Genomic DNA, 12,173 nt, shown 5'->3' with positions numbered 1-12,173 from the left:
GGCAAGCTTGAAACGGACCTCCTTGGAAAGAAAAGACTGCTTCAGGTGAAACTGACTTAGCTATGACCACAGCGAAACAGAACAATAGGTCCATAACTGGCTACATCATCCGTGGGCTCTACCTGCATATATGGTGAGGCATTGATGGAATGACTGAAGTGACTACAATATTAGGGTTAGGCTATAAAGTCTAATTAGGGGAGTAAATATGTTTGTTAGCCAGGCAGGAGGAAACATAGACACACCCCTAAGAATGAAGAGCAAGAAAAGTGGTAGCTACTTGGGTAAATAAATACATAATCTTTTTCCTATCACTTAATCTCTTTAAAAGATCACTGACTGTACTTCAGTGTTCATAGCAGCATTCTTCACAGTAGTTAAAGGTGGAAACAGCCCACATGTTCATCAAAGAATACATGTATCCATTCAATGGAATACTATTCAGCCATGAAAAGGAATGAAATGCATGCTACAGTGTGGATGAGCCTTGAAGATATTATCTAAGTGATAAGACACAAAAGGACAAATATTCTTTGATTCCACTTCCATGAAATATCTTAGAACAGTCAAATTAATAGAAATAGAACATGGAATTGTGGTTACCAGGGGCTGGGGGGAGTGGGTAGTGAGGGATTCTTACATAATGGATGTTAGCGTTCAGATACTCTGTGGAAAAACAGATAACTCAACATTATACAGACTTTTAAACAAACTAGAGAGCAGCCTGTTTTAAACTTCAAATGAAATGTCACCGTGGAAAGCTTGCTGGTGGTATCTTGGTAACCAGAGCGTAGAGTTGAATTCTGAACTCTAGATCCAGAAATTCTATTTGATCAGTATACCTAGAGTTCATGAGGCAACTAAGAAGTGACTTTTGCTAACCAGATTCACACACCCACACAAAACAGTATAAGCCATGGTGCCAGGGTTTGAATTTGACAAAGGAATGTACCATTTTAGTGAATTCTCATATCCACTATCTAGGATACTTCCTTTCTAGTATCACGGTCAGATTAGTCATCAGGACAACTGATCAGCGAGAGCTGGATGGTTTTGAGAATTACATCATCTGCTTAGAAAAACCTGGCATCCCTGATTCTATCTTTCCAGTGATAACAATTTGTTGTCTGACAACATGTCTCTCCCTAGGTCCTACTGCAAAAAAAAACCTGAAAATGTTATCGTCCTGCTTCTGTATTTCTAAGTTAAATGCAAAATAATACACTGTATTTCTTCACATCATAACTTAGATAATGTCATCTTTAGGAACTTCCCAGTCCTCAAGGACATATGTAGGTAAACTTGATATGATTTTAGTCAAGTCCTCTTCTTCATGTCTTGGTTCTTTCTGAAACAACCACCTTCCATAGCTACAGCTGTAAAAGGGCTTCCCGGGTGGTGCTAGTGTGGTAAAGCACCTACCTGCTTAATGCAGGAAACATTAGAGACACGCGTTCCATCCCTGGGTCAGGAAGATTCCCCTAAAGGGCATAACAACTCTCCAGTATTCTTGCCTGGAGAACCCCCATGGACGGAGGAGTCGGGCAGGCCACAGTCCATAGGATCACAAAGAGTCGGACATGACTGAAGTGACTTAGCATGCACACACAGCTATAAAATGTCCTTTAAGGTGGGAGACCTGTGCAAATAGTTACTCTCACCCATAATGTGTTTTCTTCTGGTCTGCCTCCAGGGAAACTTTATCTCTGGCCCCCTATAGAGCTGATGAAACCTATAGACAAATCCCTAGAAGTGTTCTAGAACAAGTGTTCTAGAACAAGATAACTAGAGATTTTTCTCTGGTTGAGGATTTTTAGCTTGGGTAATAGAAGAAATCAGATAAGAGCTCATCTAACACTGAATCTGTGATCAAGTTTTTCTATTACTGTATGAATCTAAGAGGAAGAATAATTGTGTCCCTACCTATGTTAGAATTACTTTAAATAAATCTGAATTTATAAATTCACATAAGTATTGAAAACATTTGTCTTTGCCGTTTTGATTTAGCTAAGTTATGCAACTCAAAGCTTTTCCTTCGTTACATTAATGTCCTTTCCACTCAACTTGATTCATGCATTAAGAATGATTTGAGCTGCTAAACCTCAAGGTAAAGACTTATGACCTGTGCTCCTTAGAAATTATATTTCTGCAAAAAAAGAATGTAATATTTCTAAACAGTGCTTCAGTGGAATTGTTGCTTTGAGGGTTTTGTCTGTTGGTTTCCAGGTTAACTCATGGACATATCATCAGAAGGGCTAGAGTCTCCATTTGAGCACTCCTACTGTTTTTCAAATCTTGTGTGACCTTGAGAAATGATACAACAAGTTGTTTTTTTCCATATTCGTTTGCAGCACACTTAATCTGTTTCGCAATGTGATCTCACAAAAGATGAGGAGCCCAACTTTTACTTGCTATTCAAATTCCATGTTATAGGTTCTTTGTTTTCCATATCCTAAGATGGATACAAATGACTAGTGCTCTCCAAGAGGTTTTTCACAAACCAATGTTCCCATAAATATGAATTTTTTTTTGTAGAGTTCCACAACTAAATGTATTCAGGAAAAAAAGTGTGTAAGTGTTAGTCACTCAGTCATGTCTGACTGCAAGCCCAGGGACTGTAGCCCGCCAGGCTCTTCTGTCCACAAATTTCCCAGGCAAGAATACTGGAGCAGGTTGTCGTTTCCTACTCCAGAGGATCTTCCCAATCCAGGGATCGAACCCGGGTCTCCCACATTCTTTACCATCTGAGCCACCAGAAATGGATGGGTTAACATGCTCTTAAAATGCAGAATTCTATGAACCTTTGATGTATCCACGGGCTCTGAACACCCCAGGGGAGGCTGTGGTTAGCAGTTCCTCCAACCAACTTGACTTGGAACCCTGTCTCTCACAAAGCATTGCAGGAGGTTGTGCAAAACAACTTAGAAAAACGTTTATGCAGAAACTCTGCAAGCACCTTGTTTCAAGTTGGCTGACAAGTGCTAGTTCTCTTTTATGGCAAAAAAAAAATGTTGCTATGTGAAGTAAATCATTACTACCAAGAGTAGTTATTATTTTACCACATAGACTCTGTTCTCATCTTAATTACAGATACCGTTTTTGTCAAGTTTAGGACTGGAAAATATGCTCTGATTATAAAGGAAATGTTTAGAGAAAGGACTGATTTCTAAAATGATGAGGCAAAGGGGAGAAGACAATAAAATTCAAACTAAAACTTGAATTTTAGTTGGCTATATCCTACCTAAAGCAATATATTCCACTATATCCCAGCCTGGGACTTCACTGCCACTCCAGTGTTTAAGACTCTGTGCTTCTGCTACAGGGGGTATGGGTTTGATCCCTGGTTGGGGAACCAAGATCCCACATGCTGCATTAAGAGGTCAAAAAAAATTTTTTTTAAATAATAAATTTAAAATATATATATACACATATATATATAACATCCTTATTTCATTTAGCATAAGTAGACTTAATGTACAACATGCAGATTTAATGAGATACTTCAGGGAGTTTAATCTGAAATACACCTGCCCATTGTATTAGGAAAGGAACAGAATGAGTTGTTTCAAATAGGGGTTAACTTTTAACAGCTTTATTGAGATATGGGGCTTCCCTTGTGGCTCAGACTATGAAGTATCCACCTGCAATGCAAGAGACTGGGGTTTAACTCCTGGGTTGGGAAGAGCCCCTCGAGAAGGGAATGGCAACCCACTCCAATATTCTTGCCTGGAGAACGCCCTGGAAAGAGGAGCCTGGCAGGCTACGGTCCATGGGGTCAGAAAGAATCGGACATGACTAAGCGACTAACACTTTCACTTTTCATTGAGATAGATTCACTTAACATATCATTCACCATTTTAAAGTATATGATTTTAGAGCGGGGTTGAAAACCCATCACTAAAACCAGTTGTTGACATTTTCATTAACCCGTAAAGAAACCCCACACCCCTCAGCTGTCCCCCCACCCCGAAACCTCCCCTTTCCCCCAGCCCCATGAAGCCACTAATCTATGCTCTGTTTCTATAGATTTGCTTATTCTGGACATTTCATATGAATGGAATTGTGTAACACATGGTCCTTTGTGACTGGCTTCTTTTACTTGGCATGCTATCAGGGTTCTTTCATGGTATAGCAGGTATCAATACTTCATTCTTTTTATTGCAAATTATATTCCATTGTATGGATATATCACATTTTATTTATTCATTCCTCAGTTAATGGACATTTGGGTTGTTTCTACTTTGTAGCCATTATGATTAAGACAGCTGTTAACATTCAGGCACAAGTTTTTCCGTGGATATGTTTTCAGTTCCCTTGGGTATATACTCTGGAATTTCTGAGTCATGTGGTAATTCTGTTTAATGGTTTCAGGAGCTACCAGACTGTTTTCCAAAGGGACTGTTTCATCTTAGACCCCCACTAGTAGTAATGAGGGTTCCACACCCTGGCCAGCACTTGTTACTATCTGTCCTTTATGTTATTGTCAACCTAGTGGGCATGAGGTGGTGTATCTCACTGTGGTTCTGATGGGTGTTTTTCTGATGGCCAGTGATGCCAAGCACCTTTTCATGTTTTTCTATAGGCATGTATATATCTTCTCTGGAGAAATGTCTCTTCAAATTCTTTACCCATTAAAAAAAAATTTTTTTGGTCTTTTCCTTATTGAGTTCTGTACTCTAGATACAACATATATTCTTTATGTATTCTAAAAAAGAGTTTTTTTTCCGGATATATGATTTGCAAAAATTTTCTCCTGTGGGTTGCCTTTTCACTTTTGTTGTAGTGTCTGGGTTACATTTTTTTGTTGTTGTTCTTTAATTCTTATGCGTTTTTCTTGTTTTCCCTGATAAATTGTAAAACCGTGACCTTTACATTGTGAAAGTCCACAAATCTGGGGGCGCCTACTCCTTTTCCATCTCTTTTGCATCCAATAGAGTGATCACAGCTGGACAGCGTCTGTTACAGGATTTGGCACCACCACCAGTGTAAGTTCAGTCGCTCAGTGGTGTCCAGCTCTTTGCGACCCCATGGACTGCAGTACGTCAGGCTTCCCTGTCCATCACCAACTCCTGGAGCTTGCTCAAACTCATGTCCATCGAGTCAGTGATGCCATCCAGCCATCTCATTGTCCCCTTCTCCTCCCACCTTCAATCCTTCCCCACACCAGGGTCTTTTCTAATGAGTCAGTTCTTCGCATCAGGTGGCCAAAGTGTTGGAGTTTCAGCTTCAGCATCAGTCCTTCCAATGAATATTCAGGACTGATTTCCTTTAGGGTGGACTGGTTGGATCTCCTTGCAGTCCAAGGGACTCTCAAGAGTCTTCTCCAACACCACAGTTCAAAAGCATCAATTCTTCACCACTCAGCTTTCTTTATAGTCCAACTCTCACATCCATACATGACTACTGGGAAAACCATAGCTTTGACTAGATGGACCTTTATTGGCAAAGTAACGTCTCTGCTTTTTAATATGCTGTCTAGGTTGATCATCGCTTTCCTTCCAAGGAATTAGCATCTTTTAATTTCATGGCTGCAGTCACCATCTGCAGTGATTTTGGAGCCCAAAAAAATAAAGTCTGCCACTGTTTCCCCATCTATTTACCATGAAGTAATGGAACCAGATGCCATGATCTTACTTTTTTAAATGTTGAGCTTTAAGTCAACTTTTTCACTCTCCTCTTTCACTTTCATCAAGAGGCTCTTTAGTTCTTCTTTGCTTTCTGCCATAAAGGTGGTGTCATCTGCATATCTAAGGTTATTGGTATTTCTCCCAGCAATCTTGATTCCAGCTTGTGCTTCATCCAGCCCGACATTTCACATGATGTACTCTGCATATACGTTAAATAAGCAGGGTGACAATATGCAGGCTTGACGTACTCCTTTCCCGATTTGGAACCAGTCTGCTTTTCTATGTACAGTTCTAACTGTTGCTTGTTGACCTGCATACAGATTTCTCAGGAGGCAGATCAGGTGGTCTGGTATTCCCATCTCTTTCAGAATTTTACGCAGTTTGTTGTGATCCACACAGTCTAAGGCTTTGGCGTAGTCGATAAAGCAGAAATAGATGTTTTTCTGGAACTCTCTCGCTTTTTTGATGATCCAATGGATGTTGGCAGTTTGATCTCTGGTTCCTCTGCCTTTTCTAAATCCAGTTTGAACATCTGGAAGTTCATGGTTCACATACTATTGAAGCCTGGCTTGGAGAATTTTGAGCATTACTTTGCTAGCATGTGAGATGAGTGCCATTGTACGGGAGTTTGAGCATTCTTTGGCATTGCCTTTCTTTGGGATTGGAATGAAAACTGACCTTTTCCAGTCCTGTGGCCACTGCTGAGTTTTCCAAATTTGCTGGCATATTGAGTGCAGGATTTGAAATAGCTCAACTGTAATTCCATCACCTCCACTAGCTTTGTTCATAGTGATGCTTCCTAAGGCCCACTTGACTTCCCATTCCATGATGTCTGGCTGTAGGTGAGTGATCACACCATCGTGATTATCTGGGTCGTGAAGACCTTTTTTGTACAGTTCTGTGTATTCTTGCCACCTCTTCTTAATATTTTCTGCTTCTATTAGGTCCATACCATTTCTGTCCTTTATCGTGCCCATCTTTGCATGGAATGTTCCCTTGGTATCTCTGATTTTCTTGAAGAGATTTGTAGTCTTTCCCATTCTATTGTTTTCCTCTATTTCTTTGCATTGATCACTGAGGAAGGCTTTCTTATCTCTCCTTGCTATTCTTTGGAACTCTCCATTCAAATGGGTATATCTTTCCTTTTCTCCTTTGCCTTTAGCTTCTCTTCTTTTCTCAGCTAGTTGTAAGGCCTCCTCAGACAACCATTTTGCCTTTTTGCATTTCTTTTTCTTGGCGATGGTCTTGATCCCTGTCTCCTGTACAGTGTCATGAACCTCCATCCATAGTTCATCAGGCACTCTGTCTATCAGATCTAATCCCTTGAATCTATTTGCCACTTCCACTGTATAATTGTAAGAGACTGAATGGTCTGGTGGTTTTCCATACTTTCTTCAATTTAAGTCTGAATTTGACAGTAAGGAGTTATGATCTGAGCCACAGTCAGCTCCCGGTCTTGTTTTTGCTGACTGTATAGAGCTTCTCCATCTTTGGTTGCAAAGAATATAATCAATCTGACTTCAGTATTGACCATCTGGTGATGTCCATGTGTAGAGTCTTCTCCTGTGTTGTTGGAAGAGGGTGTTTGCTATGACCAGTGCATTCCCTTGGCAAAACTCTGTTAGCCTTTGCCCTGCTTCATTCTGTACTCTAAGGCCAAATTTGCCTGTTACTCCAGGTATCTCTTGACTTGCTATTTTTGCATTCAAGTCCCCTATAATGAAAAGGACATCTTTTTTGGATGTTAGTTCTAGAAGGTCTTGTACCAGCCCCTAGATGTTTCCCTGGGAGGTTGTTCGATTTCATTCTTGATGAGATATTATAGTCTACTTTTTTCTTCTTACAGGTGAATCGATTTAGTAAGGTGGAAGATCGAGCAATTTTTGTCACTGACCGTCACCTGTATAAAATGGATCCCACTAAGCAGTACAAGGTGATGAAGACTATCCCTCTATACAATGTAAGTGTTCTCTGCTTCACTCTAAACAAAGGATTCTTAACCTGGTTCTCATGGAACACTGGGGGGTCAACAGATCACAAGAACCTTTGGGGCTTTAGGGAGCCCAAGAATTCCTGAAATGTTCTGCCCGTCTCATGTTTTATACAGAAGTACAATTTTCTGTAAGGAGTATCCAAAGCTTCAAATAGAATAACAAAGGCGCATTTTGTTTGAAAGTGTAGGACTCTGCATTTTATGTGACCTTTCTTTATCCTACTCAGAGCTTAACTATGGTGACACAAAATGTATTTCCTTATTGATTATCATAAGGCTTGTTTTTATGTGGAAGTGGAATCAGGTAAAGAAACAGTAGAGAATAACTTTATGAAAACATTACCTCTCTTTTTATACGTGCAGTCGTGTCTGACTCTTTATGACCCCATGGACTGTAGCCCACGAGACTCCTCTGTCCCTGGGATTTTCCTGGCAAGAATACTGAAGTGAGTTGCCATTTCTTTCTCCAGGGGATCTTCCCAACCCAGGGCTGGAACCCACGTCTCTTGCATCTCTTGCATTGACAGGCCGATTCTTTACCTCTTGCACTACCTGGGAAGCCCCTGAATCTCAATATGAGACTTTAAAACTTTTTTTATTCTGCTTTATGGGATCTACTTTACAAGTAGTTGTTCTGATTCTTGAAAAAGATCCCCCTGGACTGCTGGATCTTTCCATGTCTCAGGTGATTTTCCTGTCTACTAGTTCTTAGAGAGAGAGGTCTGTTTGTCCAATCATGAGATCTATGAGGAGTGTTATTTAAAGACTGTTTTAAAGCCTTTTGGCCTCTGCAAAAGGAAATAGGAAACATATTGTTTTACAGTGCTTTATTTTGTTAAATCAGGAGTCCTGTTGGTTGTGAGGTTCAAGGAAGGCAAGCTGTTCCTGCTTTGCTAAATAACTTAGAACATTGCTGCAGGCTTATCGTGTGATGATGGAGTTGAAGTTTGACTCCATCATCTGGTCCCCCCACTGCACATGCATACATACATACTTTTCTCCATTTTAGTTCAGTTAAGTTCAGTCGCTCAATTGTGTCCAACCCTTTGCAACCCCATGGACTGCAGCACGTCAGGCTTCCCTGTCCATCACCAACTCCCAGAGCTTGCTGAAAGTCATGTCCATTGAGTTGGTGATACCATCCAACCATCTCATCCTCTGTTGCCCACTTCTCCTCCTGTCTTCAGTCTTTCCCAGCATCAGGGTCTTTTCCAGTGAGTCAGTTCTTCACATCAGGTGGCCAAAGTATTGTAGTTTTAGCTTCAGCATCAGTCCTTCCAATGAATATTCAGGACTGATCTCCTTTAGGATGGACTGGTTGGATCTCCTTGCAGTCCAAGGGACTCTCAAGAGTCTTCTCCAACACCACAGTTCAAAAGCATCAATTCTTCGGCGCTCAGCTTTGTTTCAGTAGAAAGGCTAATGGATTTCAGCTTAGAAGGAAATGACGTTCTAAGACATTCTTGATTATAGGTAGTCTTCTCAGCAAAGACCTATAATCTCATACCAATCACCATCTAAGCCTATTAACCCCATAGTCTCGAAGAAGGAGATGAAGGATGATTAGGGAGAAGGTCACATTTTGTTAAAGTCTAGTAAAGTGTGTATTTCTTTTTCTTACTTTCTATTAAAGGGAGAGCAATCAGGCGCATGATAAAAATCCAGTAAGTAGTTAAACAAGTCTCTGAACCGAAGTTATTTTCCGCCCTTTTCATGTTGACTGGTGTATAGTTATAGTCACTGTTCCTCTTCATCATCATTATTATAATCAGTGTTATCAATAATATCATATTTTTTTTAAGTAACAGTGTTTAGGTAAGCATAGAGGTAAATTGAGGTCAATAGGCAGGACACACACTGTCACCGATGCTATCACCCACATCCCTTTGATTTCGTTTCCACTTTTGTACATTCCAGCCTAACTTCCAATAGCCAGCATCTTTGTTAAAAGGCTCCCCATAGGCTGCTGGAGCCCTTGACTGGACACAACCCCCACCCCTAGCCACCTACATGACTAGTGGGTGTGGGCATATAAATCCTCCAAACCCCACCATTCACTGGCCGTGATCATTCTGAGGTGCGTTTTACATCATTTGCAGGAGCTTTTCTGTAAGAATAGTGCTCTGTGCTGTGCTGAGTCGCTCAGTCGAGTCCAACTCTCTGCGACCCCATGGACTGTAGCCCGCCAGGCTCCTCTGCCCATGGGATTCTCCAGGCAAGAATACTGGAGTGGGTTGTCATGCCCTCCTCCAGGGGATCAGCCCGACCCAAGGATCGATCCTCTCCAGAGGGAGCAGATTGAATGGGGCTGGGACTTGCAGCCGCATCTGTAAAGATATTCTTCAATCTGAAGCAAATGCAGCCAAATATTAAGTCTGAATAATAGGGATGTGAATATTATTTTATTCTTTATCCTTTTTGTTTGAAATATTTTGAAATTTAAAAAGTTTAAGGAGACTTCCCTGGTAGTCCAGTGGTTAAAACTTCGGCTTCCATTGCAAGGGGTGCAGGTTTGATCCCTTATGGGGGAGCTAAAAATCCCACATGCCTCTGGGCCAAAAAACAAAACAAAAAAAAAACACACACATAAAACAGAAGCAATATTGAAACAAATTCAGTAATGCCTTAAAAAATAGTCCACATCAAAAAATTTTTTAAAAAAAAGTTTACGACAGGAAAGCTTTAAAAATGATAATGCTACTGGCAGGGATGAAGAAGCTGAAAGGAGATGGAGAAAGATTTCAATCTTAACCAAGTTGTGTTTCAGACACTGATGACACTTGTAAGTAAACATCCCATCGCTCACTGGAGTCTAACACTGTATAAAAGAGCGTAGCATTCAGCACTTAGGATAAAAATTTCGGAGCAGACACATGTATAATTTGAGGCTGAAATTATCAGTCTAGACGGAGAAGGGGCAGATGATTCAAGAACATCGTGCTTGAATGGTGGGGAAAAGAGAATGACTGAAGGAAATGGAATGAAAAAGAAATCTCTGTCCTTTCTGGGCCTCTTTTTTTTCCTTTCTCTTCTAATGTGCCAAATGAGTTCTAATTTCTCTCCAGTTCCATAAGGTTATGAATTATTCCAGGAAGGAAAAGAACTCTGGAAACACTGTGTTTCAGAATCAAGTTGGGAAGTTTTCAGAGATAAGGGTAATCAATAAAAACGTAAAACTACAGATCCCACCGTTGTGCCTTTTGTTCTCTGCTCTTCATTCCTGCTTCTGCCCAGCTGCCTGTCCTGTGTCTGAGACTTTTCTGGCCCCAGGGAACGGATTATAATTGTGGGGAGAGGGAGAGAGGTTCCCTCTGACCCTCTTGAGTGTCTGTGGCTGGATTAATAATAAAGTTGACACAAGGCAGATTAACAGGAGGAAACCCAACTCAGTTTTATGGGCATCAGTCAGTTCAGTCGCTCAGTGGTTTCTGACTCTTTGCGACTCCATGGACTGCAGCACGCCAGGCCTCCCGGTCCATCACCAACTCCCGGAGCTTGTTCAACCTCATGTCCTTTGAGTCAGTGATGCCATCCAGCCATCTCATCCTCTGTCGCCCCCTTCTCCTCCTGCCTTTCCCAGCATCAGGGTCTCTTCTAATGAGTCAGCACTTTGCATCAGGTGGCCAAAGTATTGGAGCTTCAGCATCAGTCCTTCCAATGAATATTCAGGACTGTTCCTTTAGGATTGACTGGTTTGATCTCCTTGCAGTCCAAGGATCTTTCAAGAGTCTTCTCCAACACCACAGTTCAAAGGCATCAATTCTTTGGTGCTCAGCCTTCTTTATGGTGCAGCTCCCACATCCATACATGACTACTGGAAAAAACATAGCTTTGACTATACGGACCTTTGTCAGCAAAGTAATGTCTCTGCTTTTTAATGGGAGATCATAAAAAGATGCTCAGAGAATACCTAAGAGTGGGTAACTTAATATCTTTGTGTATAAAGAAACAATAAATTTGTGAGGATTTGGCAGAACAAAGAAACTAGATTCGGGTACATAATTATAAGGAATTTAAGCCAAGGGATGAGCTTGGGAGGTAAAGTAGTGAAGAAGGAGCAAGGTTTATTTATACAGGTTTCTCGGACCTGGATTCTCTATCTTTGGTCCTAATGATGGGTCCAAGGAGGGCACCTTTCATACGAGAGATTTATTTCCTGGTTTCAGAGAAATAAAGAGGAAGGCCAAAGTGTCCTTTTTGCATTGGCTGCTTCTTAAGTAACTTTAATTCAAAATAGTCAATATGCCATTGATACATATTTGGGGGCCTGCCCTAGGCCCCAACATGACCATATGCCATCTCAAGTACTGTTTTGATTTGTGTTTAAAGAAAGGATACACACACTAGTAAGGGAAAGAAATCTCATAGGATCCCAGGAAACTATTCAGGTTTTAAGGCAGGTCTGAGAGACCATGTTATCCCATGCCCCCCTCAGCAAAGTGATGCTTAGATGGTGTCAGTTTCTGCCACTGTCTCTACTTCTCTTTGTGTGTCTTCTTTTTTTAATGTTTATTTATTTAGCTGCTCCAGGTCTTAGTTGCAGCACATGGGAC

The 12,173-nt window shown here is 40.9% G+C and overlaps 1 protein-coding gene across 1 annotated transcript in view; it reads left to right on the top strand.

The window, feature by feature from the left end:
* The window catches only part of MYO1D (myosin ID), a 354,409-nt gene that overhangs the window by 209,052 nt on the left and 133,184 nt on the right, over nucleotides 1–12,173 (top strand). The window contains exon 20 of the mRNA XM_065909407.1: nucleotides 7,474–7,587. Within this exon, the coding sequence (XP_065765479.1) occupies nucleotides 7,474–7,587 (114 nt within the window). The remainder of the gene's footprint in view (nucleotides 1–7,473; nucleotides 7,588–12,173) is intronic.

This window comes from Muntiacus reevesi, chromosome 18, assembly GCF_963930625.1.
Source record: "Muntiacus reevesi chromosome 18, mMunRee1.1, whole genome shotgun sequence".
Taxonomy (NCBI): Eukaryota; Metazoa; Chordata; class Mammalia; order Artiodactyla; family Cervidae; genus Muntiacus; species Muntiacus reevesi.
Note: the sequence above shows the minus strand (reverse complement) of the source record. Positions and strands in the feature narration are given on the sequence as shown.